Source organism: Saccopteryx bilineata, chromosome 1 (genome assembly GCF_036850765.1).
Source record: "Saccopteryx bilineata isolate mSacBil1 chromosome 1, mSacBil1_pri_phased_curated, whole genome shotgun sequence".
Classification (NCBI taxonomy): Eukaryota; Metazoa; Chordata; class Mammalia; order Chiroptera; family Emballonuridae; genus Saccopteryx; species Saccopteryx bilineata.
The window spans coordinates 311,635,154-311,662,103 of NC_089490.1; the positions used below are offsets into that span (position 1 = coordinate 311,635,154).

Consider the following 26,950-nt stretch of genomic DNA (forward strand, 5'->3'; position numbering starts at 1 on the left):
TGTATCTTTGCCCTTAAGGAGTTTCAGTAGAGATTTGTATATAAACAAGGTGTGTGTGTGTGTGTGTGTGTGTGTGTGTTTTATCAAGATGATAGAATGAGCACACATTTTCACTTTCTGTTTCCCCAAAACTCCACTGAAATAACAATAAACAGAAACTTAACCCATAACAGGGAGAAAGGAGTTCATGAACAACTAAGAAATTTATTTCATTTATGGAAAACCAAAATAGATGGTAGCATCCTGTTGGACAAAACTGTGTAGAAGACTGGCCTAGATAGACATTGAAGGGGCCCCAGTGAGAGCTAGTTTGCCATTGCACCCTAGAAAGGGTATCAGTAAGGAGTTAGCAATTTAAACCCTGAAAGAGAATGACTGTAGACAAGGGACTGCTTGAAGATCTGTACATGAAACAGCTGTACCTGTTGTCTCCACTGGCACTTTAAGACCCAAAGCTTCAGGTAGGTGGATATTTACCATTAGTCAAAAATCTGCTGGTAGGTGGATATTTACCATTGGGAGAAAAAAAAACCCTGAAGGCTTGTTTCTAAAAAATTCTAATGAACTAGCTGAGAAAGCTAATTGTAGCATGGACTTGGCACTCCACATCTAAACCCTCTTAATTTTAGTATTTGAGAGTCACCCTGCTTAATTGCTGGCTATCTGACAATCCCCTATATAAGAAAGCCTGTTGATTAACTTATTCCACAAACATCACAAAGCTCCCAAGCAACCTTCCCACTCGAGTGTGAACAGCGGAAAGATGGAAGACTACCCCAAACCACAGTATATTTAACTTGCTCCCTAGAAAAATTTACTTCTAAATAAGGATGCATAGTTTTAGCACATTACATGGCTTTATAGCTGAATAGTTTACAAAGTGATAGTAATGTAAATGTGGGTTTTTTCTATCATTTAAAATATTTTTACCAAAGTAATATGTATATATTTTAATATAAGTAAAACACTGTAGATGTATACTAAAAAACAAGTCTTTTATGCCACCCCACTCTACCTTCAAACCCTAAATGCAACTACCTAGACTATTTTTTGGATCTTCTAGTAGTTCGTTCCATGATTTTAAATAATATGATTCTATAATTATTTTTTATTTATCAACTTTAGAAGTAGGATCTGTTGACTTTCTGACAAGATAGAATTTATCCTACTTATCTTTTACAGCCTTGCTTATCTCCCCTCCTGGTATCAAAAATTATTATTTTTCAGTTCCTCTATCTGTTACCTTATTGTTTTAAAGTCTCAATAAACCTTTATTTCTTGTTCCATCATGCTAACATAGGATTACTTAATATAAATATCCCTACCCTTTTCTTCACATATTCTCCCAATATTCTACCCCCAAGTTCCATCACCTGTACTACTACTGTGTTGTCCATAGTCACTTGAAACAATTTTTCATATATCCTTAATACATGTATTGCATGTATGGTATTATTTGAATACATGTATTGCAAACATATGACACCACCAAAATAAATGAATAAAGCTCCAATAACTGGCCCTAAAGAAAAGGAGATTTCTGAACTATCAGACAAAGAATTAAAAAATAATTCTCTTAAAGAAGTTCATTGAATTGCAGGATCATATATACTGAACTATGGGTGTACACCTTGGTGGAAGCATTCCTCCCATGGTGCTAAGATTTTTATATCGACAGAGCCCCAGGTACAAGAAGAAGAAGCAGAATTTTCACTAGTGAATCACTACAGATAATTTTGAAAGGGAGCCACTTTTTTTGCTACCCCTTGATTCTCAGACTCATAAGTACTGGCTGTGAGAGAAATAGCATATGTTGGATATTGATTCAGATCATATACTATAATATGGAGGACATCAATCATCTTAATCTGAGAAGTGTTATCACTGGAACTCTGACTGTAACTGAATCTCTAAAAATGCCATTCTTCCATTCTTTCAAGCCAGCTGATTTAGGGCAGCACTTTCAGCCGTTTTCATCTTATGGCATACTTCAACTAATTACTAAAATTCTGTAGCACACCCCCCAAAAAATATTTTTTTCTGAGCAGACAAAAAATGGGAATGATTTTGATTCATTCACACTGGACAGCTATTGTTGTGTTGGTTGTTGTCATTTTTTAGTTTGACAGTTTAAGGGAAAAAAGGTCAGTGCCCATGACTAAATAGGTATCTCATGTTTTACAAATGTTTATGACACATCCACACTGGTTGAAAATCACTGGCTTAGGGTATTGGGGAATAAGATAATATCAGTGAATTTCATGAGCATGGGCCCATTGATGGACTACATTTGCTGTGAAGCAATTTCTCTAATCAGAAGAATGCTATGCGGAACACGATGACAGTGAATAAAGCATTTTGAAAGGATACAGATAGTAGTTTTTGTGTACACACAAAAGGTAAAGTATTATTTCTGGTGAGTATAAAGCATTGTCCCTTCCATAATGGAAATGTTCCAACTAATCAGTGTGCCACAAGGAACCTGGCTAATAACCCTCAAGGAACGATGCCGTATCAGAGGCTCAGTGTTGGTCTCTGTTTTGGCAAAGTGGTCACTCAGCAGTGGCTGTGGATAGATATGGTGAATAGAAACCCATGTTGCTGAGCCTATAAATAACATCCGTATTTGCTGTATGACCACTTTGTTCATGAGCCCATTGGGCAAGGAGAGCAGTGGCTCAGGAACAAGAACTAGTCATTTTGCCTACATGATTATTAGAAGTCTTCTTTGTTGAGATTGCGCTTTGGTGATCATCCATATGGGACACAATATCTTCACACTTGGTGTACATTTGGGAGTGGGTGGTTTGACCTTTTCTCCAGACCTTCTTGTCATCAATTGTCTAACCATGTTCTTTCCAAATTCCTGACCATCCAGCCAAACCATCAGTCATTGCCCATCTGTAGATCTGTACCTCTGGTCATCTTTCCTTTTATGTACAACATATATACATAACCATATGTGCTCCTTGAGGTTCTGTCCCCTGGAAGGATTTATCTTCATCCTTGTCCTTCAGAGCCAACCCTGAGGCCAACCACATATGGAATTTCCTATAGATCACACTGTGAACTTTGCCTCTTGAGGCCTGCTAGGACTTTTACCAATAGAATTCAGAGTAACTGATGCTGAATGACTTACAAGATAAGTCCTTAATAAGCCTTCCAAATCCTACTGTCTCTCTCATTGGCACTTTGAAACCTCCATGCTGTAAAGAAACTTAAACTGAAAAGTCTATGTGGGCCCTGGCTGGTTCAGTGGTAGAACAGCCCAGCGTGTGGAAGTCCTGGGTTCAATTCCCGACCAGGGCACACAGGAGAAGTGCCCATCTGTTTCTCTACTCTTCCCCCTCTCTTTTCTCTCTGTCTCTCTCTTCCCCTCCCACATCCATCGTTCCATTGGAGCAAAGTTGGCCCTGGCACTGAGGATGGCTCCATGGCCTCTGTCTCAGGCACTAGAATGGCTCCAGTTGCAATGAAGCAACGCCCCAGATGGGCCTAGCATCACCCACTGGTGGGCTTGCCAGGTGGATTCTGGCTGGGTGCATGTGGGAGTCTGTCTCTCTGCCTCCCCTCTTCTCACTTTAGAAAAAATACAAAAAGAAAAAAGGAAAGTATATGTGGAGAAAGAGGCCCAGTCATCCCATTTTCCAGCATTCCAAGCTGAAGACCCAGATATGTATGTGAGGCTATGTTATATCACCCAGCTCCAGCTGACCTAACAGCTGACTACCACCACACACGTAGTCCAAGCAAGACTAGCAGAAGGTCCTTGACAACCCTCAGAAAGTAGTTGTTGCCTGACTGGGCGGTGGCGCAGTGGATAGTGCGTCGGACTAGGATGTGGAAGATCCAGGTTCAAGACCCCGAGGTCGCCAGCTTGAGCATGGCTTACCAGCTTGAACCCAAGGTCACTGGCTCGAGCAAGGATTTACTCGGTCTGCTGAAGGCCCGCGGTCAAGGCACGTATGAGAAGGCAATCAATGAACAATTAAGGTGTTGCAATGCGCAACGAAAAAAACTAATGATTGATGCTTCTCATCTCTCCATCCCTGTCTATCCCTCTCTCTGACTCTCTGTCTCTGTAAAAAAAAAAAAAAAGAAAGTAGTTGTTGCTTTAAGTCATCAAATTTTAGGTTGCTTTGATACAGCAATTGGCATGTTTAGACAATACTATACAGATTTTAAACCATAATTTTTTGATACTCAATTTTAGGTTTTACTTTGGGGAAATTATATATTCCTTTCAGAAAGAATATTGTCTGTGTTGATGGTTCCTGCACCATCTTCCACAGGCAATTACAATGGGGCTTCAAATTGTTGTATTGGTGCTACGGGTTACTTCAATATGAATTTATTCGATTTGGCTTAACATAAGAAAACTGGGGGAAGGACAGCTTACCAAGAGTTATTAAGAGTTTTTTGATGACTTAGCATATGAAGAAAGGGTTACCATAAAAATAGTTTTCCAAGATTGAAGAATTATTAGGAGTTATTTGACTAAATTTAAGCTAACATGAAAAGTAAGTAGGGTGTAAATCAGTGGAATTACTTTCAGGAAAGAAGAGGATTCTGTAATGATAATAATAGATAATATTTATTGAGTGCTTTCTTGTGCCAGACATTATTCTAAGTACTTTACAAATACTAACCTATTTATTTCTTACCATAGCTATATGAGATAGCTACTGTCATTCCCATATTTTAGATAAGAAGCTGAGCAGAGAGATTAAGCAGCTTGTCCAGGGTCACAAAGCTAGTAAGCAGTAACAGGTAAACCCAGACTATATTATGCCATAGTCAGTGTTCTTAATCATTTGTAGTTTGTCTTTCTCCTAGACTACTCTGGAGTATACAGAAGTGATCCAACCAAAGTTCTGGATATTCTATTTATAGTTGCTAATGAAACAATTGCAGACTTAAGGATAAAATTCCTTGTGAGAATAATACCAACATTGTCAAAGGAAACCCCGAGTGAATAATATTTCTAAACTCTGGTTTACATATATAAAATTTATTTTGTGATTTTTATTCATCTTGACCATAAAATTTTATGTGTTTGAACCTGTAGGATATCACTGTATACCAACACTTTAAAAGTCTGATTGATATAAGAAGACAAGGGGAACCACGTCAGATAGTAAGATATATTAATCCTAAAGAGGTAAGGACATTATTGATACAGCATCTTTTTTCTGCCTTAAAATTGTGTGACTACTTTATAAATTCAATGTGATTGTATTTGTTCCTTTTAAAAAACGTTTATGTTGAAGTATTACAAACATATAAAAATTAATTATACATAAATGTTTAACTCAGTGAGTTATACACTGATTGCCCAGATCAGTGTTTTCATACTTCAGACCACAGCCTTTAGGTTCTATGCAAATCGCTGCTAACTTCGTCTTCCAAACGGTAACCACTGTTTTGAATTCCTGCATTGTACCTCAGTTTTTTCTATTTTTTAAACTATATGTAAATAGAATCCAAGAGTATACTTTTTTATCTACCTTGGTTTGTTCAACATTATCTTTGTGTAGCTAAATTTCATTCAGTTTATTAAAAATAATGCAAGTGCTCCATTTTATTAATATATTGCTATTTATTAATTTATTAATATTGCTTTTTATTCATTTACAGTTGAGGGATGTTTAGATTTTTTCCCAAATTCAGGCTATTATAAAGACTACTTGTGAGAATATTCTTTTTTTTTTTAATTTTTAAATGTATTTATTGATTTTAGATAGAGGAGGGAGAGAGAGAGAGAGAGAGAGAGAGAGAGAGCAGTGAGAAGGAGAGAAAAGCATCAACTTGTAGTAGTTGCTTCTCATATGTGCCTTGACCAAGCAAGCCTAGTGCTTCGAACTGGTAACCTCAGTATTCCAGGTCGATGCTTTTATCCACTGCGCCACCACAGGTCAGGCGAGAGAGTATTCTTATTTATGTCTCCTGGTATACATATATGCATGAATTTTTTGGTTTCTACTCCATCTACAAGTAGAATTGCTGGATGACAAGATATGCTCTTGTCAAGTTATTGGACTAATTTATATTCACCATCAGGAACCTTTTGGAATTCTTGGTGCTCTGTATCATCACCAGCACTCAGTATTGTCAGTTTTTGTATTTGCATTTCCCTGATGATTAATTAAGTTGAACATTTTTTAAGAAGTATAGCTCCTGGTTAAAATCCTATGTGATTTTTCAGGCCTGATCACAGGCAATTACAAAGGCTTTATTGACAGGCTTCTCAGGGGAACGCTGCCCCGCCCCGCAGCAGACTTGGTGCACAGCAATGCATTACAGCCTGTGAAGGGACCTGCACTCAAGGACACAGGTCCCCTAGACCAGTGGTTCTCAACCTGTGGGTCGCAACCCCGGCGGGGGTCGTACAACCAAAACACAGGGGTCACCTAAAGCCATCGGAAATCGTGACCCACAGGTTGAGAACCACTGCCCTAGACTTTCAGGAATAGCACTTAAATCCCTAACCAAGCTTTGAGCAGAGGTCTTTGGGCACCTCTATTGAAACCTTCTTAAGAAAAAAATCTTTGAAGACACTTTGCCCACTCTGACTCAGTCCACCTGACCCTCCTCAATCCCACTTCTATCATACACACACACTTCAGGTCCATAAAACAGCCAAGGCCTTTTGTCTGAGACACCCTCAAAAGTGAGAGGACACCCACATCTGCACTGACCCACCTGGTCCTCCACCAGTGCACAGTTCCATAGGGGAAAACTGAACACGTGGAGTTACTGCTTCTTTCAGTTTTATTTATTTATTAATTTTTATTAATTTTAATTTATTGTGTTTACATAGATTCTAGTGTCACCCGAATGCCTCCCCCTCCCCCAAATTCCCCTCAACATCCCCCTTGTCCCCTCCCCATAGCGCCTTCTCTACTTCCCTTCAGGTTTATCACCCCCATCATCCCCTTTCCTCTGTCCTCTTTTCCTCTGGTCCCTTTGATCTCTCTACTCTGAATTTCATTCCTCAGTTCACATTGTTCATTGGATTCCTCAAATGAGTGAGGTCAAATGATATTTTTCTTTTTCTGCTGGCCTATTTCACTTAATATAATAGTTTCCAGGTCCATCCATGTTGTCACAAAAGGTAAGATTTCCTTCTTTTACATGGCCCCATAGTATTCCATTGTATATATGTACCACTGCTTTTTAATCCACTCGTCCACTGACGGACACTTGGGCTGTTTCCAGATCTTCACTATTGTGAACAATGCTGCCATAAACATGGGGTGCATTTCTTCTTTTGAAACAGTGCTATGGTGTCCTTGGGGTATATTCCTAAAAGTAGGATGGCTGGGTCAAAAGGCAGTTTGATTTTTAATTTTTTGAGGAATCTCCATACTGTTTTCCACAGTGGCTGCACCAGTCTGCATTCCCACCAGCAGTGCAGGAGGGTTCCCTTTTCTCCACATCCTTGCCAGCACCTATCGTGTGTTGTTTTGTCAATGAGAGCCATTCTGACTGGTGTGAGGTGATATCTCATTGTGGTTTTAATTTGCATTTCTGTAATGATTAGTGATGTTGAGCATTTTTTCATATGCCTATTGGCCATCTGTATGTCCTCTTTGGAGAAGTGTCTATTCATTATTTTTAAATGCCCATTTTTTGATTGGATTGTTTATCTTTCTGGTGTTGAGTTTTACACGTTCTTTATAAATTTTGGTTATTAACCCCTTATCAGACATATTGTCAAATATGTTCTCCCATTGTGTGGTTTGTCTTTATATTCTGTTCATATTGTCTTTAGATGTGCAAAAGCTTTTTAGTTTGATATAGTCCCATTTGTTTATTTTATCTTTTATTTCACTTGCCTGTGGACATAAATCAGCAATTATATTGCTGCGAGAGATGTCGGAGAGCTTACTGCCTATGTTTTCTTCTAAGATGCTTATGCTTTCACGGCTTCCATTTAAGTCTTTTATCCATTTTGAGTTTATTTTTGTGAATGGTGTAAGTTGGTGATCTAGTTTCATTTTTTTGCAGGTAGCTGTCCAATTTTCCCAACACCATTTGTTAAAGAGGCTGTCTTTACTCCATTGTATGCTCTTACCTCCTTTGTCAAATATCAGTTGTCCATAAAGGAGTGGGTTTATTTCTGGGTTCTCTGTTCTGTTCCATTGATCTATATGCCGGTTCTTATGCCAGTACCAGGCTGTTTTGAATACAATGGCCTTGTAGTATAATTTGATATCAGGAAATATAATACCTCCCACTTTTTTCTTCCTTTACAAGATTGCTGAGGCTATTCGTGTTCTTTTTTGGTTCCATATAAATTTTTGGAATATGTGTTCTATATCTTTGAAGTATGTCATTGGTATTTTAATTGGTATTGCATTAAATTTATAAATTGCTTTGGGTAATATAGACATTTTAATGATGTTTATTCTTCCTAACCATGAGCATGGTATATGCTTCCACTTGTTCATATCTTCCTTGATTTCTTTTATCAATGTTTTATAATTTTCCAAGTATAAATTTTTAATCTCCTTGGTTAAATTTACTCTTCGGTACTTTATTTTTTGGTTGCAATAGTGAAGGGGATTGTTTCCTTAATTTCTCTTTCTGACAGTTCATTGTTGGTGTATAAAAATGCCTCTGATTTCTGAGTATTAATTTTATATCCTGCCACCTTGCTGAATTCATTTATCAGATCTAATAGTTTTTTGACTGAAACTTTAGGGTTTTTTATATACAATATCATATCATCTGCAAATAATGATAGTTTTACTTCATGCCTTTTATGTCTTCTTCTTGTCTGATTGCTGTGGCTAAGATTTCCAGAACTATGTTGAATAAGAGCGGTGAAAGGGGGCACCCCTGCCTTGTTCCTGATCTTAAGGGGATTGCTTTTAACTTTTGCACATTGAGTATGATGTTGGCTGTGGGTTTGTCATAGATGGCCTTTATCATGTTGAGGTATGTTCCCTGTATTCCCTCTTTGCTGAGAGTTTTGATCATGAATGGATGCTGAATTTTACCAAATGCTTTTTCTGCATCTATTGAAATTATCATGTGGTTTTTCTCCTTCCTTTTGTTTATGTGATGAATCACATTGATTGATTTATGAATATTGTACCAGCCTTGCCTCCCCAGAATAAATTCCACTTGATCATGATGTATGATTTTTTTCATATATTGCTGAATCCGGTTTGCTAATATTTTGTTGAGAATTTTAGCATCTAAATTCATCAGGGATATTGGCCTATAATTTTTTTTCTTTGTGTTGTCTTTGCCTGGTTTTGGAATCAGAATTATGCTCGCCTCATAAAAGGAGCTTGGAAGACTTCCTTCCTCTTGAATTTTTTGAAATAGCTTGAGAAGGATAGAAGTAAGTTCTTAAATATTTGGTATAATTCACTTGTGAAGCCATCTGGCCCAGAGCTTTTGTTTGTTGGGAGTTTTTTTTTTTTTAATATTTATTTTTTTAATTAATTTATTTTTTTACAGAGACAGATTGAGAGAGTCAGAGAGAGGGACAGATAGGGACAGACAGGAATGGAGAGGGATGAGAAGCATCAATCATCAGTTTTTTGTCACGACACCCTAGTTGTTCATTGATTGCTTTCTCATATGTGCCTTGACCACAGGCCTTCAGCAGACCGAGTAAACCCTTGCTGGAGCCAGTGATCTTGGGTTCAAGCTGGTGAGCTTTGCTCAAACCAGATGAGCTGGCGCTCAAGCTGGCGACCTCAGGGTCTTGAACCTGGGTCCTTCCGCATCCCAGCCCAACGCTCTATCCACTGCATCACCGCCTGGTCAGTCTGGGAGTTTTTGTATAACTGTTTCTATCTCATTTGTTGTAATCAGTCTGTTTAGGTTTTCAGATACTTCCAGATTGATTTTTGGAAGATTATATGTTTCAAGGAATTTGTCCATTTTACCTAGGTTGTCTAATTTTGGGGCGTACAGTTCTTCATAGTATTTTCTTACAATCCTTTGTATTTCTGCTGTGTCAATTGTTACTTCTCCCCTCTTATTTCTAATTTTATTTATTTAAGTCCTCCTTTATTCTTGATGAGGCTGGTTAAAGGTTCATCGATCTTGTTTACCATTTCAAAGAACCAGCTCCTGGTTTCATTGATCCTCTGTATTGTTTCTTTAGCCACTATTTCATTTATTTCTGCTCTGATCTTTATTATTTCCTTCCTTCTACTATCTCTGGGCTTTACTTCCTGTTCTTTTTCTAGTTCTTTTAGATGCAAGGTTAAGTTGTTTATTTGAGCTTTTTCTAGCTTCTTTTTTTTTTTCATTTTTCTGAAGCTGGAAACAGGGAGAGACAGTCAGACAGACTCCCGCATGCGCCCGACCGGGATCCACCCGGCACGCCCACCATGGGGCGACGCTCTGCCCATCCTGGGCATCACCATGTTGTGACCAGAGCCACTCTAGCGCCTGAGGCAGAGGCCACAGAGCCATCCCTAGTGCCCGGGCCATCTTTGATCCAATGGAGCCTCAGCTGCAGGAGGGGAAGAGAGAGAGGAAAGCGCGGCAGAGAGGTGGAGAAGCAAATGGGCGCTTCTCCTGTGTGCCCTGGCTGGGAATCGAACCCGGGTCCTCCGCACGCTAGGCCGACGCTCTACCATTGAGCCAACCGGCCAGGGCCCCTTTTTCTAGCTTCTTAAGGTATGCTTGTAATGCTATGAACTTCCCTCTCAGTACTGCTTTTGCTGTATCCCATAAATTTTGAGTTGTTGTATGCTCATTATCATTCGTTTCTAGGAATTTTTTAATTTCTTCTTGATCTCATTGTTAACCCATTTGTTATTTAATAACATGCTATTTATTTTCCAAGTGTTTGAGTATTTTTCAGTTTTTCTGTTGTGGTTGATTTCTAGTTTCATGCCATTGTTATCAGAGAATATGCTTGATATGATTTCAGTCTTCTTAAATTTGTTGAGACTGCTTTTGTGCTCTTACATGTGGTCTATCCTAGAGAATGTACCATGAGCACTTGAAAAGAATGTATATTCTGCTGCTTTAGGGTGAAAGATTCTGAAGATATCTATTAAATTGAATTGATCTAATGTGTCCTTTAAGTTTGCTGTTTCTTTGTTAATTTTCTTTCTTGAGGTTCTATTTAGTGATGTTAGTGGGGTATTGAAATCCCCTACTATTATAGTATTGCTGTTGATCTCACCCTTTATATCTATCAAAGTCTGCTTTATATATTTATATTTAGGTGCTTCTATATTAGGTGCATAGATATTTATAATGGTTATATCTTCCTGTGGGATTGCTCCCTTTATCATGATGTAGTGACCTTCTTTATCCCTTACTATAGCCTTTGTTTTAAAGTCCATTTTGGCCCTGGCCGGTTGGCTCAGCGGTAGAGCGTCGGCCTGGCATGCTGGGGACCCGGGTTCGATTCCCAGCCAGGGCACACAGGAGAAGCGCCTATTTGCTTCTCCACCCCCCCTCCTTCCTCTCTGTCTCTCTCTTCCCCTTCCGCAGCCAAGGCTCCATTGGAGCAAAGATGGCCCGGGCGCTGGGGATGGCTCCTTGGCCTCTGCCCCAGGCGCTAGAGTGGCTCTGGTTGCGGCAGAGCGACGCCCCAGAGGGGCAGAGCATCGCCCCTGGTGGGCGTGCTAGGTGGATCCCAGTCGGGCGCATGTGGGAGTCTGTCTGACTGTCTCTCCCCGTTTCCAGCTTCAGAAAAATACAAAAAAATAAAAATAAAAATAAAAAAATAAATAAAGTCCATTTTGTCTAATATAAGTATTGCTACCCCAGCTTTTTTTTTCATTTCCATTTGCATGAAATATTCTTTCCATCCTTTTACCTTCAGTCTATGTGCATCTTTTGTTTTGAAGTGTGTCTCTTGTAGATGTGGATCCTGTTTTCTTATCCATGCAGCTACCCCATGTCTTTTGATTGGATCATTTAATCCATTTACATTTAAGGTTATTATTGATATGTAGTTGTTTATTGTCATTTTATTCTTTAAATCTGTATTCTTCTTTAGCTATATTCTTTTCCCACTTTGATCTGTTTACAACAGGCCCCTTAACATTTCTTGCAGCATTGGTTTGATTGTAATGAATTCCTTTAGTTTTTTTTGTTTTTTTTTTGTCTGGGAAGCTTTTTATTTCTTCTTCAATTTTAAACAATAGCCTTAATGCATAAAGTAGTCTTGGGTGTAGGCTCTTGTTCTGCATTACTTTGAATATTTCTTGTCATTCCCTTCTGGCCTCAAGTGTTTCTGTTGAGAAGTCGATGTCATCTTTATGGGGGATCCTTTGTAGGTGATAGCCTTTTATTTCTCTAGCAGCTTTTAATATTTTCTCTTTATCTCTTGGCTTTGGTATTTTAATTATATGTCTTGGTGTAGGTTTCTTTTTAATGGAATTCTCTGTGCTTCTTGAACTTGTGTGACTTTTTCCTGCATCAATTTAGGGAAGTTTTTCAGCTATGATTTGATTGAAGAAGGTCTCTATCCATTGTTCTTTCTCTTCTTTTTCAGGAACCCCTATGATGCGGATGTTATTTCTCTTGATGTTGCCACAGAGCTCTCTTTGAGTCTCTTTTCTTTTTGCTGCTCTGCTTCCATGCCTTCATTTATCTTGTCCTCTATCTCACTGATTTGATCCTCAGCTTCATCCATCCTGCTTTTAATTCCTTCCATTGTGGTCTTCATTTCTGATATTGTATTTGTCCTTCTGCTACTGATTTCTAGTTTAATTCCTGAGAGCATACTTTGTATGATTTTTTTTCTTTTAAATTTTTTGGGGTATATTTTATAGCCCAGAAAGTATTCTATCTTGGAAATGTTCCATGTGAGCTTAAAAAGTGTTTGATAAAGTGATCAATAAATGTCAGTTAGATCCAGTTTTGATGGTGCTCTTTGGTTTAATTATAGTCTTACTAATTTTTTGTCTCCTGAATCTGTCAATTACCAATGGACAGGTGTTGAAGCCTCCAACTGTACTGCTCACAAAAATTAGGGGATATTTTATCACTTCATATTCATTTTGAAATATCCCCTAAGTTTTGTGAGCAGTATATAATAGTAATGCCTCTAGTTGTCTTTGTAGTTCTATGTTTTTTTGCCTTGGATATTTTGATGCTCTGTTGTTATTAGGCATGTATACATTAGGGATTGTTATGCCTTCTTAGAAAATTGATGACTATTATTACGTAATGCTGTTCTTTGTTACTGATAATTTGCCTTGCTCTGAATTCAGCTTTGTCTGAAATTAATATTCTGCTCACCTTTCATTTGATTAGTGTTAATTAAAATTCTCTTTTTTCATCCCTTTGCTTTTGGCCTGTCTTTATATTTAAAGTTGGTTTTTGTGGACAACATATAGTTAGGTCTTATTTTTTATCCACTCTAACAGTCTCTGACCTTTAATTGGCATAGTTAGACCATTGACATTTAAAGTGATTATTGGTATAGTTTGATCTACCATTTTTGTTATCATTTCCTAACAGTATTGCCTAAGGGTAGTTATTGTATTTATTCTTTGTTTCTCCCTCTCTCTTTCTCTTTTTTTTGTCTTGCACTCTTTTTCTGCTTCCTCTGATTTTAATTGAGCATTTTATATGACTATAATTTCTCTCCTCCCTTAGTATATAAATTATACTTCTTTTTAACTCTTTTTTGGTGGCCTTAGAATTTTCAGTGAACCAATTTACAACTAATCTAAGTCCACTTTAAATGACACTGTTAAACTAAATTAAATTTCTCATAGACATAAGAGATAAATCATACTAAAGGGAAGGGAACTGCCTCAAATACACAGCCAACCCCACCCCTATTTGAGTCTGTAGATGGTAGAAAGATAATTAAATTACAATCTTCCAAAGAGTGTAACTGAGTTTCCCATAGTCTTCTGTGGTTGAGGAAATAGAGACCTGTCAGGATCACATCTGAGAAACAGGGAAAAATTAGAAGTGGACAATCTAGATATGAATTACTAAAACTGCAATTCAGACTTGACCCAGCTCAGTCTTTGATTGGATCATGTGATCAACCCTAACTGACTAAAAGAGGAAGGGTAAAAATTCATGGAGCTGTACACTTAAGATTTGCCTACTTTATTAGAAAAGAGGTATATGTATTCATACATAAAAGTATATATACATTTTATAAATTTTAGGAATATATACTTTGAGATCCTGTTATAAAACATCTTTTTTCACATTTGTATTATGACCCTATGTATGTATGTATATATGTTATGTATAATTTTTATTCAGGAGAAAATTATGTAAAACTAGTGTTATTTTTTGGGCTTTATGGACTGAACAATTTAGGATAACATCTATTTTCTCATCTAATTTAATATTATCAGGATACAAGATTGAACTGTCTTCTGTTAATATTATACTTAGGTCTAAGTAAAATATTCTAAGGCCACCAAAAAAGAGTTAAAAAGAAGTATAATTTAATATTATCAGGATACAAGATTGAACTGTCTTAGAGAACCAAATATTTTTTTCTCTATTTTCTATTTGGTCTAAAGTACTAAAATTTAGAAGACCAATTATATCTAATTCTTCAGAAATTTAAACGTGGATATTTTATTTAATAAAAACTAGTTAGGAAAGGTCATCTGGTGTTAAACTCACACTGACCAATCACAATAGTTTTATCTGAATTTATCTGTAAGATAGTACTTAATATGTAAATCATATATTTTAGGACTTGTTTTATGAATAACAAATCATTTGACTTTTATACTTATATATTGCTTAGAAAGAAAAGTTTCATATTATTTTTCCAGTTATCATGTAAGCTGTTTTAGTTATTAGATACCTATAAGAAATTAAATCTTAAAATATTTTCTGATTTATAAATAACTTTGAGGTTTAGTCACTTGCCCTATTTCATAAATAAACAATATTCAGCAAATAACATGACAGAGTAAGAAGTAGTGAATTGGTATATACAGAATGTTGAAAAGTAATATATATTTTTTTATAGGCAGAGCTTCTAGATGCTGCTGCTGGCGTTCACGTACGCTTCAGATTAGGTGGTGTAAGTATGGATAAATTCTTACTTGTAGTTTTTTTGTGTGACAGAGACAGAGAGAGTCAGAGAGAGGGACAGATAGGGACAGACAGACAGGAAGGGAGAGAGATGAGAAACATCAATTCTTCATTGCGGTTCCTTAGTTGTTCATTGATTGATTTCTCATATGCGCCTTGATCAGGGGGCTAGAGCAGACCGAGTGACCCCTTGCTCAAGCCAGCGACCTTGGGCTCAAACTGGTGAGCTTTGCTCAAACCCGATGAGCCCATGCTCCAGCTGGCGACCTCAGGGTCTCGAACCTGGGTCCTCTGTGTCTCAATCCAACACTCTATCTACTGTGCCACCACCTGGTCATGCTTATTTATATTTTTGAAGCACATTTATATGAACTTTAAAAGATGTAATCTTTTTAATGTAAAACATTTTGTAATTAGATTACTGTGATCCTTTGAACTCTTTTATCTACAGGTTAAATTTCCACCTGATATATACTATAAAATTTTTACTGAGAGACATATTGAAGATCTATGTGCTAATAGTCCTAGAGATTACACAAAACTTAGAGCAAAATATGCATCTCATATTAAAAGTGATAACCTTGAGGAAGAGGATCACAGTGGCTGGTATCGTCGTGTAGAGAACAATGGCTGGAGACCTGTTTCTGAGAGAGTAAGAAAAAAGAAATATTAATTATTTTGAACCTATATATTAATAAACCGATTTTTAAAAAATTAATTTTGAAATTACATTTAATAGCGAATCCTAATAATTTAGGTTATTAAAAAATTGCTTAAGGCCCTGGCCAGTTGGCTCAGTGGTAGAGCGTCGGCCTGGCGTGCGGGAGTCCCGGGTTCGATTCCCGGCCAGGGCACACAGGAGAAGCGCCCATCTGCTTCTCCACCCCTCCCCCTCTCCTTCCTCTCTGTCTCTCTCTTGCCCTCCCACAGCCAAGGCTCCATTGGAGCAGCATTTGCCGGGGCACTGAGGATGGCTTTGTGGCCTCTGCCTCAGGCGCTAGAATGGCCCTGGTTGCAACAGAGCAATGCCCCAGATGGGCAGAGCATCACCCCCTGGTGGGCATGCCGGGTGGATCCTGGTTGGGCGCATGTGGGAGTCTGACTACCTCCCCGTTTCTAACTTCAGAGAAATACAAATAAATAAATAAATAAATAAATTGCTTAAGTTAACTGTTGGGCAGATAAAATATATTCTCCTCACTTTGTTAAAGATGCTGCTGGCCACGTAGAAGCCTGTCGCCCAGGTGATAATATTAGTTGCCCTTCTTGCTTGGGATGGGTGTGATTATGTTAATATGTGTTGGGGGAGGGTTTTTGCGCCAAAAGGTTTTAAAAGGAAGAGAGATCATGTTATTCTGGGGGAAGAGTGATTACGTTCTAGGAGAAGCCCATGCTGTAGGAGAGCAGAGAAAGGCCACGTGGAGAGGCCAGGAGAAGCAGCCAAGATGATGGAGTGCTGAGGGAGAAGCCAGTTTGTGCAGAGAGAAGTTGATGGGGAACAGAGGTTAATAGGCTGGTGAGCTAGAAACCTTTGATTCTAGGAACCTCGGATAAGTCAATGGCTTTGGGAGCCCGGAATGGAAAGGGAAGTGTTTTCCCACTGTGTGTATTTCTTGCCTGCCGGGTGCAAGCTAGGATAAAGATGATGGCCCACCAGTTCTTGGCTCCATTGTTTCATTACCGTCTGTCCGAATCCTATACAAACCTGCACTGGCCAGGTGGCTGTGATGATGGCCATGGCTACTGGCTTTACATTAACTATTCTGGGATTACTAATAATACTTCAAGATACAGGAATACATCTCTTTTTTTCTTACACTTATTTATACTTTTAGTAATAAGCTTTGATTGAAATCATCTAGAGCAGTGGTTCTCAACCTGTGGGTCGTGACCCCAGCAGGGGTCGAACTACCAAAACACAGGGGTCGCCTAAAGCCATCGGAAATACATATTTTATTTTAAAATGTATTGTATAATAAATATGTATTTTCCAAGTGTCTTCATCAAATCCTCAATTTTTGGTAGACAGATTGTAGAACACTGTATATTGAATAGGCTAAGTATGAAAAGTGAAAATAACCAAGTTATGCAGTCATCCATTCAATGAACTTTATTGCATACCAACCATCTGTACCAAATGCTAGTAATACAATAGTAAATAAGAATAGTTGCTCTCCTCAAGTAACTTGACTTTAAGTTAGGGAAGCACTTAGTAAACAGGATAAAATCATTATAATACAGTAAATATGTGCTCTTTATATTTATAGACTGGCAGAGAAAAGCAAACTCTCCTTGTTATTTAATGTGTGTGTGGGGGAAATAAATCAGTAGTAGGAAAATAGACAATCAGTTAGGATCAAGTGTCATACAGGGGAAACCACAAAATCTCAGGACATAATGGTGAGACTTCTTTGTTCTTGGAGGCTGCCTTTACCCCTTGAGGATTAGAGTCTTCAAAAATCATCAGCACTGAGAGTAGGTCAGGTCTGTTCTTATGAGAAACTAAGACATACTTAGAATATGTCTATTCATTTATTCATTCAAATATTTAATTTTTTTTTTTTGGTATTTTTCCAAAGTTGGAAATGGGGAGGCAGTCAGACAGACTCCCGCATGCGCCCGACCGGGATCCACCCGGCATGCCCACCAGGGGGCAATGCTCTGCCCATCTTGGGGCTTCGCTCTGCCACAATCAGAGCCATTATAGCACCTGAGGCAGAGGCCACAGAGCCATCCTCAGCACCTGGGCAAACTTTGCTCCAATGGAGCCTTGGCTGCGGGAGGGGAAGAGAGAGACAGAAAGAAAGGAGAGGGGAGGGGTGGAGAAGCAGATGGGCACTTCTCCTGTGTGCCTTGGCTGGGAATCGAACCCGGGACTCCTGCACGCCAGGCCGACGCTCTACCATCAGATATTTATTAAGTACCTCAGTATACTCGTACTTTGTCAGTCTTTTTGTGGCATGTACCTCCAAAGGCTCAATGTGCTATTCACCTATCACTGAATTAGAAATACTTAAAAGGAGTCCTAGCCCTGGCCCTGGCTATACTTCAGTGGATAAAGTTTTGTCCCAGTGATCAAGGTCGTAGGTTCTATTCCCAGTCTGGTAACTTGATGCCTCCCTCTCCCTATATTCCGGCCTCTCAAGTCAATGGGAAAATAAAAGAGAAATACTTTAAAAGGATCTGCCTTATCCTTTATCTCTTGGCATAGTCCTTATCAATAATCGGATAACCTCACAATCAGTATTTCAATATTTTGCATATTAATTTTTTATTTCTCAATAGTTTTGGATGTCTGCTGAAGATGTAATTGTGGGAGACAAAAAAGAAAGCAAATTTCATTTCTCTAAACTAAAAAGAAGACAAGATATGGAAAAGAAGAGAAAAATTAAAAAAATAGAATGGATGAGGCAAATGTAAGTTAATAAAGACTAATGAAGTATATAGTATTATAAGTTTCTAAAATTTGTTCTATTACTATTAAAATAAGTATGTTATTTTTAAAAGAAAATGTAAGGTTACAGTTATATTTTTAAAAACACATAGAACGCAAACATTTAATAAATACCTACTATGTGTGAGACACAAGTAAGCTTCAGGAAGTGGGAAAAGACATGCTGTCTTGGGCCTCGAGGAAATCACATTCTGTTGGAACATCAGATATGAAAATAAGCATTTACTCTTATATAGTCAATACCTTTCATTTGGCTCTCCAGACCCACTCAACCCTTTCTTTCTGCTTTGAGAGACTGACTGTGTGGATTATACTAAAAGTCATTCTGGACCAATCTAACAAATGTTAAAAGCAAGTGTCAAAAAATCAAATTGTTTCCAATTTTACTTGACTGCATACCAGAATGTAACCCCCAAATATTTAAAGAAATACAAAAAACTCCAGTACCTAAAATAATATAAAATCCACAATGTCTACCATATAGTAATCATTACCAGGCATGCAAAGAAACAGGAAAATAGATCCCATGTGAGGAGATAAATTAATCAATAGCAGCAGACCCATCAAGAATATCTTTAAAAAATGAGTGTGAAAGAAAACCTTCAAACAAAAGCCAAGTTCTCATCACATAGACTAGCATAAGAAATGTTAAATGAAATTCAGTCAGAAGAAAATTATTCTGGATAGAAATCTGGATCCTTACAAGAATGAAGAATACCAAAAATGGCAACTATGTAAGTAAATATAAAGCACTTTTCTTCTTAAAAATTAAATATTCTTTTTCTTTTTTCTACCCCTACCCTCATGTGTTCATTTCCACTTTACCTTCCTGTTGGGCAGATAAAATGTATTATGCTCACTTTGTTAAAGATGGCTCCGCTGCCCACGTGAGGCCGTCGCCCAGGTGATATTAATGTGTGTTGAGAATCCTTGTAGCCTGGGGTTTGGTTTTGGGATTAAGCCTTTCCCACCCTTTTTGATGTGGGGTGGTACAATCCAATCATGCCTCAGAGAAGTGACTTTGTATTAGAGACTTCCCTATTTTGTATATTGGATTAGAGGTTGTGAAGCTACAATATAAAATGGGGCAGAACAGAGTTTGCTCTCTTGGTTCCTGGGATGATTAGAGGAGAGAGCAGAGCAGAGAGCGGAAGGAGGCCACGTGGAAGAGGCCAGGAGAAGCAGCCAAGATGGCGGAGTATTGAGTGAGAGGCCAGTTTGTGCAGTTTGATGCTGGAGAAGGAAGGAGATGGGGAACAGAGGTGAATAAGGCTGGTGAGCTAGAAACCTTTGATTCTAGGAAACTCGGATAAGTCAGTGGCTTTGTGAGCACTGAATGTGAGTGGGTTTTGGAGCCCAGTGTGTATTTTTTACTTGCCTGCCGGGTGCAAGCTAGAATTAAAAATGATGGCCCACCAGTTTGTGGCTCTGTTGTTTCTTTACCGACTGTCCGAATCCAATGCGAACCTGCATGGGCTGGGCTGCTGTGATAGTGGCCCTGGCCTTGGCTGCTGGCTTTACACTTCCCAAACTGGTAACCATAGTAATATTTCTTGTGAATCTTTCCATGGACTTTATTTTTATTTTATTTTTTCAATAATTATTCAAGGAACATTTTTAAAAGTAATGAACTAACTACTAAACTATACACTTTAAAATAGTTAAGTTGATAAATGTTGTTAAATGTTTTTACTACATTTAACACATATTAAAAAGATAGACATTAAAAGTTTTATTGTACCTGTGGTGGCGCAGTGGATAACGCATTGACCTGGAAATGCTGAGGTCGCCGGTTCAAAACCCTGGGCTTGCCTGGTCAAGGCACATATGGGAGTTGATGCTTCCAGCTCCTCCCGCCTTCTCTCTCTCTCTCTCCCTCTCTCTCTCCTCTTTAAAAATGAATAAAGAAAAAAAGAAAAAAAAAGTTTTATTGTAAAGGAATAAGTTAATATTGATATTGCAAATCAGGTTCTACTTAAATTCTTGATTCCACTATTGTACTCTTCTTCTTTCATATTGAAAATCTTCATGAATCTAATGAACACAATAAACTAAGGAAGAAAATAGAAACAGAGGCAGGCTCACAAGGAACAGAAGAACAGCTGTCAGAGGGAAGGGGGAAGAGGAGATGGGATCAGAGAAGATGAAGAGATTATTAGCCAAATTATATATACATAACACAGAGCTACAGACAACAGGGTAGCCGGTCCCAGAGGGAAGGGAGGATGAAGATAAGGGGCAGGGTCAAGGGAGGTGAGTGGGTTTGGAAAGAGACTTTGCATGGGGCGGGGGGGGGGGGAGGATGTGGTGGGTAGAGGGTGTTATATTGAGTGGGACACTTGAAACCATGTCAACACAGTAAATTAAAAATAAAACTAAATAACTGTTACAAATGTCTGTGTCTTTTTAAACAAGATGAAGTATGAAAAGTACCCAATGCAAAAAAAGATGTCAAGTCCCTCTTTCCTGTATTGTTTCCTCTTTGTCTTTTCTTCCCTTTTTCTGTTTGTCTTTAGCCCTGTGGCCTTCCAAAAGTTACTCAATTGTTCCAGGATTTCCTAATCTACAAAACAAGTGGGCTAGATATTTGCTCTCCAAGATCCTTTGATTGTATCATTTTATGATTAAGTGATATAATAACTGTTTTTATTTGTATTATAAAAATTCAACTTGTAGAGAAGTATTCATGAAGTGAGGTTTCTCTGGTTAATGTGGTTAAGTTGCTTTGTTTTTTCCAAAAGATCCCATCACACAGAACTTGGTTTAGAGGTATTTGAGTTAAATAGGATAAAAACTTAGTTTATATTTAAATAGAATTACAACAACAATTTATATTAATTGTGTCTACTAGTAATCACCTGTTCCAAAGGATTTGTCTTTCTTCCTTCCCTCTGTTTAGATACTACGCAGGAAACCTGGAGGCTAGGTCAACAAAGTATGAAACTCTCAATTTAATTCACACAGCAACCAAAGGGCTAATAAGAGCTATTGAAGATGGTGGAATAGATTCTGTGATGGAATGGGAAGTGGATGAAGTGTTGAACTGGACAAATACACTGAACTTTGACGAGTAAGTACATGTTGCTTTTCTTTGGGAACAAGGGCAGGCCTCATATTTTTCTAATATTTCCCACTCTCATGTTGAATCTAGGGGTCACTAATATAAGCTTCCCCTTAAAAAAGTGTTTATTACTTGTCTAGAAAAAAAGAAATGAGAAATATATAAAAGGGATGATCTAAAAGTAGAAAAAAATTAGACAGGTCTTATTTATTGTCAGGGGTGTGTGTGTGTGTGTGTGTGTGTGTGTAAGAGAGAGACAGAGACAGACAGACAGACAGGAAGGGAGAGAGATGAGAAGCCTTACCCTACAGTTGCAGCACTTCCTGAAACAAAAACTTTAGGAACACAAACTTAACAAGAGTAATTCAGTAGAATAAATGAATATTTGAAAAATCATTTTTTACACAATTCTAATCCTCATACTTTTTCTGCTAGCCCCCTTTCAGCACCTGTTACCTGATTTCTTGGGTGCGGTTGGAAGAAAGGAGGCTTGGGAAAGGGGACGTGGAGCCCAAAATGAAATGGAATGAATCACAGCAAACCTGCCTGTTGGAGCATTCCCTCATCTTCATAGCTCAGCAGACCTTGTCCTTCCCCTGTTCCACCTCTTCTCAGACCGCCCTGGGCTCCCTCTTCCAGCCTCTGTCTGGGGAACGGGGCGGCAGCTGCAGGCGCCCGCTTCAGAATGACCTCTCACGTTTACTGCACACAGCAGACAGCACTCTTGCTCTATTTAGATCATAAATCACGTTTTAAATGTCTGTTAAGTCAGAGACAGTAGATCTGGCAATCCAGAACCAAGGAGAAAGTTTGTCATTGTTTTTCCCCTCAGAGTTTTCTGTCCATACTTTTAATTTAGAAGATGACATTTTAGTAGGCATTCAACTGAGGACATGATCTCAAAGGAACAGAAGAAGATGGGATGGAGCGGTGTGCTGAGGGCGCTGAAGGCAACGTGCTAGATGTCGGGCACTGTTTTTATATCTGCTCCAACTCTGTTCTAGAGGTTGTCTTGGGTGTCTGAGAGCTACTTGGAAGTGGGAAGTCATGAGAATGAAACAGTTGGTCTAGTGAATTTGTTGCCATTAATCTAAGATTTCATAGAGTAAGTGGGATTGTAGAAATAGCCTAGGCATGTACTAATACTCAATTTGTTACTAATAAACCAATTTAATTAAATTAATGTCTATATCATGAATTTAGGTATATTGCCAACTGGAAGGAAATGGCTACAAGCGACTCTTCAGCTAACTTCAAAGGTAGTTGATTCTTAACAATACTTTATGGGGAAACTCTTGTGAGCGAAAATGATATTACACCTCTCTTAGCACCTAATATCTCAGCCTCCTGCACAGTATATAGACATAGGGGAATTTGCCAAGTCATTCTTACCCTTTATTTTTTAGTGAGAGAGAAAGGGACAGGCAGGAAGGGACAGAGTTAAGAAGCATCAACTCAGTTACAGTACCTGAGTTGTTCACAGATTGCTTCTCATTTGTGCCTTGACTGGGGGCTTCAGCCAAGCCAGTGACCACAGGGTCATGTCTATGATCCCACGCTCAAGCTGGCGAGCCTGCACTCAAGCCAGATGAGCCCGCGATCAAGCTGGCAATCTTGGGGTTTTGAACCTGGGTCTTCAGTGTCCCAGGCTGATGCTCTATCCACTGCACCACCACCTGGTCAGGCATCTTTATAGGTAAAACTATTATTTTAGAATAGAAGGAAATTTTTTATTTTATATAGGGTTGGATATTTTAATGAATCATTTTTTTTAAGTTGCATATCTCATGAATTCAATAGTAATTTTCATGAGCACACTTCACTTGGCTAAAAAAATGCCTCAAAATGTTAGAAATATTTTTAGGTACTAGGCCACTCTTGTCCCTCCAGTGGTCCACAATACTGAGAACTTAAAAGTGATAGCTTGTTGAAGAAGCTGATCATCATACCCCATAGCACCAGTTCTGATGGCCAAAGTCTCAATATGGCTCTGGTGTAATCTGAGTAGATGAGTTCTGTCCTGCTGTCAGGACTTTGTTTCCCGCAAAACATAAAGCAGAGGTTATAGCTGTGGAGTATAGATTCTGACTGCCTGCTTTTCATTTTGGGTTCTACTGTTTACTGGCTGTGTGATCTTGGCAAGTGACTCAGTTTCCTCCTTTGTGAAATGAGAATAACAAGAGCACCAAGCTCATAGGTGTTGTGAAGCACTAAGGGGTAAAATGTGTGAAGGGCTTAGATGAGTGCCTGGTACAGAACTCTCACTCCATAAATGTTAGTGATCATTAGCCTTAACCTGGTCCCCTTATGTCCAGCTCACTGCCACCACCAGCTGCCGTCGCCCCTCGGCAGGAGTCTGCGACAGCCTCCGGACTGATCCTCCTCCAGGCCATTCCCGACACAACAGAGTGACCTTCTGCAAATTTAAGTCAACGCAAATAAAACACAAACTCTTTCTTAGCAATTGCAATGTGGAAGTGTTATCTTAACGTGCTTTGTAATATAAGTCACTGGATCTTCAGACCAACCCAACGAGCCAGGTTCTGTTACCTGTATTTTACAATGAGCAAGCAAAGAGATGAGTTACTGCTCCAGTTCTCGAAGGAAGTTCTCTGCCGTTGTGCCTGGAATGAAACCCTGGCTCTGCGGGAGCTTTCTGGCTCTGGTGTAGCTTTCCACCCTTCTCATATCCCTCTCTCCTCACTCACAACCCCACCATCACGGGCCGCTTGCCTGGCCCTCGAACATTGTCGTTTCCACTCCGGGGCTTAATGGAGTTGATGGCCTTCTTCTTGTACAGAACAGTTTTAGGTAACTATCTGCCTTGAGGGCGGGGCGTTGTCTGTTCCGTTCGCTACTGAACCCCCAATGTGTGGCACATAGTTTTCAGTGGCACATAAAGAACATAAAGGAATGACAAGTATAAAAATGGAAGCATAGAATATAAAATACTGAGGTAAAAGAGATTACAGGCTTACCTTGGAGATATGGCGGGTTCAGTTCCAGACCATATCAATAAAGGCAAGTATTGTAATAAAGCTAATCATAATCTTTTTGCTGGTGGAGGGGCTTGTGTTCCATTTGTAAAAAAAAAAAAAAAAGCAACATCTATGAAGTGCAATAAGTTGGAGCACAATAAAACGAGGTCTGCCTGTACTGCAAAAAGAGAGAAAGATACTCTGGTGACTGCAAGACCACAGGGCAAGTGGAAACGATTTTAGGTAGCAGAGTGTGCACTACAGCTGAAGTCTGGAAGGGGACGCAGGGACGGCGCGGGCACTGCAGAAAAGCACGTGTGCCACCTCTTCAGAAGCACAAGGAAATCTAAGCCAGAGATCTGAAAATTCTAGCTCTAGAGAAAGAAAAGGCTTCTAATCATTTGTGAATAAAAACTGTTAACTAATAGTTAATTATGGAGCACCAACTAAATGCTAAGTTCTTTACATGCACCATTACATTTAATTCTGACAAAAAAAAATGAGAATGAGGTGTGTGCTATTCTTATCCCCATTTTATAGATGAGGACACTGAGACTTAGAGGTTAAGTAGGGTCCCAAATTACACAGCTAATTAGGGATAGGTCAAGCATCAAGTCCTGCAGAGCCTTTTGTGGAAATGGACAACAAAATATGGTAGTGGAAAGGAGGGTGAAATCGGAAACTGGGGACATTTATGGCTCAGTTAAATAGATATAAAGATAGTTGCTCTAAGAGTGGTGAAAGGAGTGTGGATTAGACCTGAACCGGGCACACTAAGCAAGCATATACCTGATTACATCTGGCATGTTTCTAAACATTTGTCTTTCCTCTCTAGGTTTCAACTTTGAACAAGGACAGAAAAGAACATATAACCGTGAAGCTATATCAGAGAACACGAGAATACCAGAAAACACTTTATATGAAAACATTTATGGAGAACCAAATTTTACTAGACTAACACCTGATTCCACTTATGGAATATAAATATAAAGTAATCTTTTAAGAGCTATAGCCCTTCAAACCCTGTTTCCATCAGTTACCATCAAGAGATAGTTTATTCTGCCTAGAGTGACATATATTCTTGGCACAGAATCTACCCAATTAAGTAAAAAAGATTAAACAAATAGAACATTGCGCTGAATACAGTGGTCATAAAAAAATGTAGAAGTTATTCCTGGTATTCTGAGAAACTGTAATATTCTAAGAATCACACTTAAATAAAGATATTATACTTAGGTGTAAAAAAATTTTCAGCTTGTTTTTCTCTTGTTTTTTTTGAAGCTTATTTGAGTATTCCTATCAGGCAGAACTCCTTTTTCATATAAAAAAAGGGGGGGGGGGAGTACCAGCTGAGCTGCGACCCCTTGCTCAAGCTGGCGATTTTCAGCTCAAGCCAGCAACCATGGGTTCATGTCTAGGATCTCATGCTCAAGCCAGCAACTCCATGCTCAAGCTGGTTGAGCCTGTGCTCAAGCCGGTGACCTCGGGGTCCTGAACCTGGATCCTCAGTGTCCCAAGTTGATGCTCTATTCACTGTGCCACCACCTGGATATGTCATTTCATGCCTTGAGTTTGAGAGGTTTACGAAATTTACTTGTTCATGTTGTTTAACACTGCAGTAATTTAAAACAAATCTACAACCAGCTTACTGATTACCTTTTTCTTTCTTCAAATACCTCCAGCACTGACAATGTGAATACCTAAAACAATTGTTTAAGAAATAAACATTAAATTTAGTAGTATTGCCTGACTAGGCGGTGTTGCAATGGATAGAGTGTTAGCCTGGGACACTGAGGAACCAGGTCCAAAGTCCTGAGGATGCTGGCTTGAGCATGGGATCATAGACATGCCCCCATGGTCACTGGCTTGAATCCAAAACTCGCTGGCTTGAAGCCCAAGGTTGCTGGCTTGAGCCCAAGGTCACTGGCTTGAGCAAAGGGTCACACTGGCTCAGCAGGATATCCCTGGTCAAGGCACATATGAGAAAGCAATCAATAAACAAGGTGCTGCAACAAAGAATTGATGCTTCTCATCTCTCTTCCTTCCTGTCTGTCCCAATCTGTCCCTCTCTCTGTCACAGACACACACACACAAGTAATAATGTCCATACTATCTAAGACAATCTATGGATTCAATAATTCCTATTAAAATACCAATGGCATAACTCACATAACTAGAATATTTAAAAAATTTATATGAAACCACAAAAGACCCAAACAGCCTCAGCAATCTTGAAAAGAAGAACAAAGTTGAAGGTATCATGCTACCTGACATCAAGCTATACAAGTCCATAGTAATCAAAGCAGCATGGTACTGGCATAAAAACAGGCATACAGATCAATAAAACAGAATGGCGAGCCCAGAAAGAAATCCACGCCTATATAGTCAATTAATATTTCATAAAGGAGACAAGAACATAAAATGGGGTAAAGATAGTCT

General features: G+C 38.8%; 1 protein-coding gene across 2 annotated transcripts in view; it reads left to right on the forward strand.

Moving 5' to 3' along the window:
- The window catches only part of C1H11orf65 (chromosome 1 C11orf65 homolog), a 65,786-nt gene extending 40,106 nt beyond the window's left edge, over positions 1-25,680 (forward strand). The window contains exons 3-9 of one of the 2 annotated variants that reach the window (XM_066247369.1): positions 5,069-5,161; positions 14,954-15,007; positions 15,470-15,670; positions 18,304-18,434; positions 21,372-21,542; positions 22,737-22,792; positions 25,347-25,680. In XM_066247369.1, the coding sequence (XP_066103466.1) occupies positions 5,069-5,161; positions 14,954-15,007; positions 15,470-15,670; positions 18,304-18,434; positions 21,372-21,542; positions 22,737-22,792; positions 25,347-25,495 (855 nt within the window). In that variant the 3' untranslated portion in view covers positions 25,496-25,680. Of the gene's footprint in view, positions 1-5,068; positions 5,162-14,953; positions 15,008-15,469; positions 15,671-18,303; positions 18,435-21,371; positions 21,543-21,968; positions 22,049-22,736; positions 22,793-25,346 lie in introns of those variants that run through there. The other variant, XM_066247377.1, reaches the window with a different exon arrangement.
- The last annotated feature ends 1,270 nt before the right edge of the window (positions 25,681-26,950 follow it).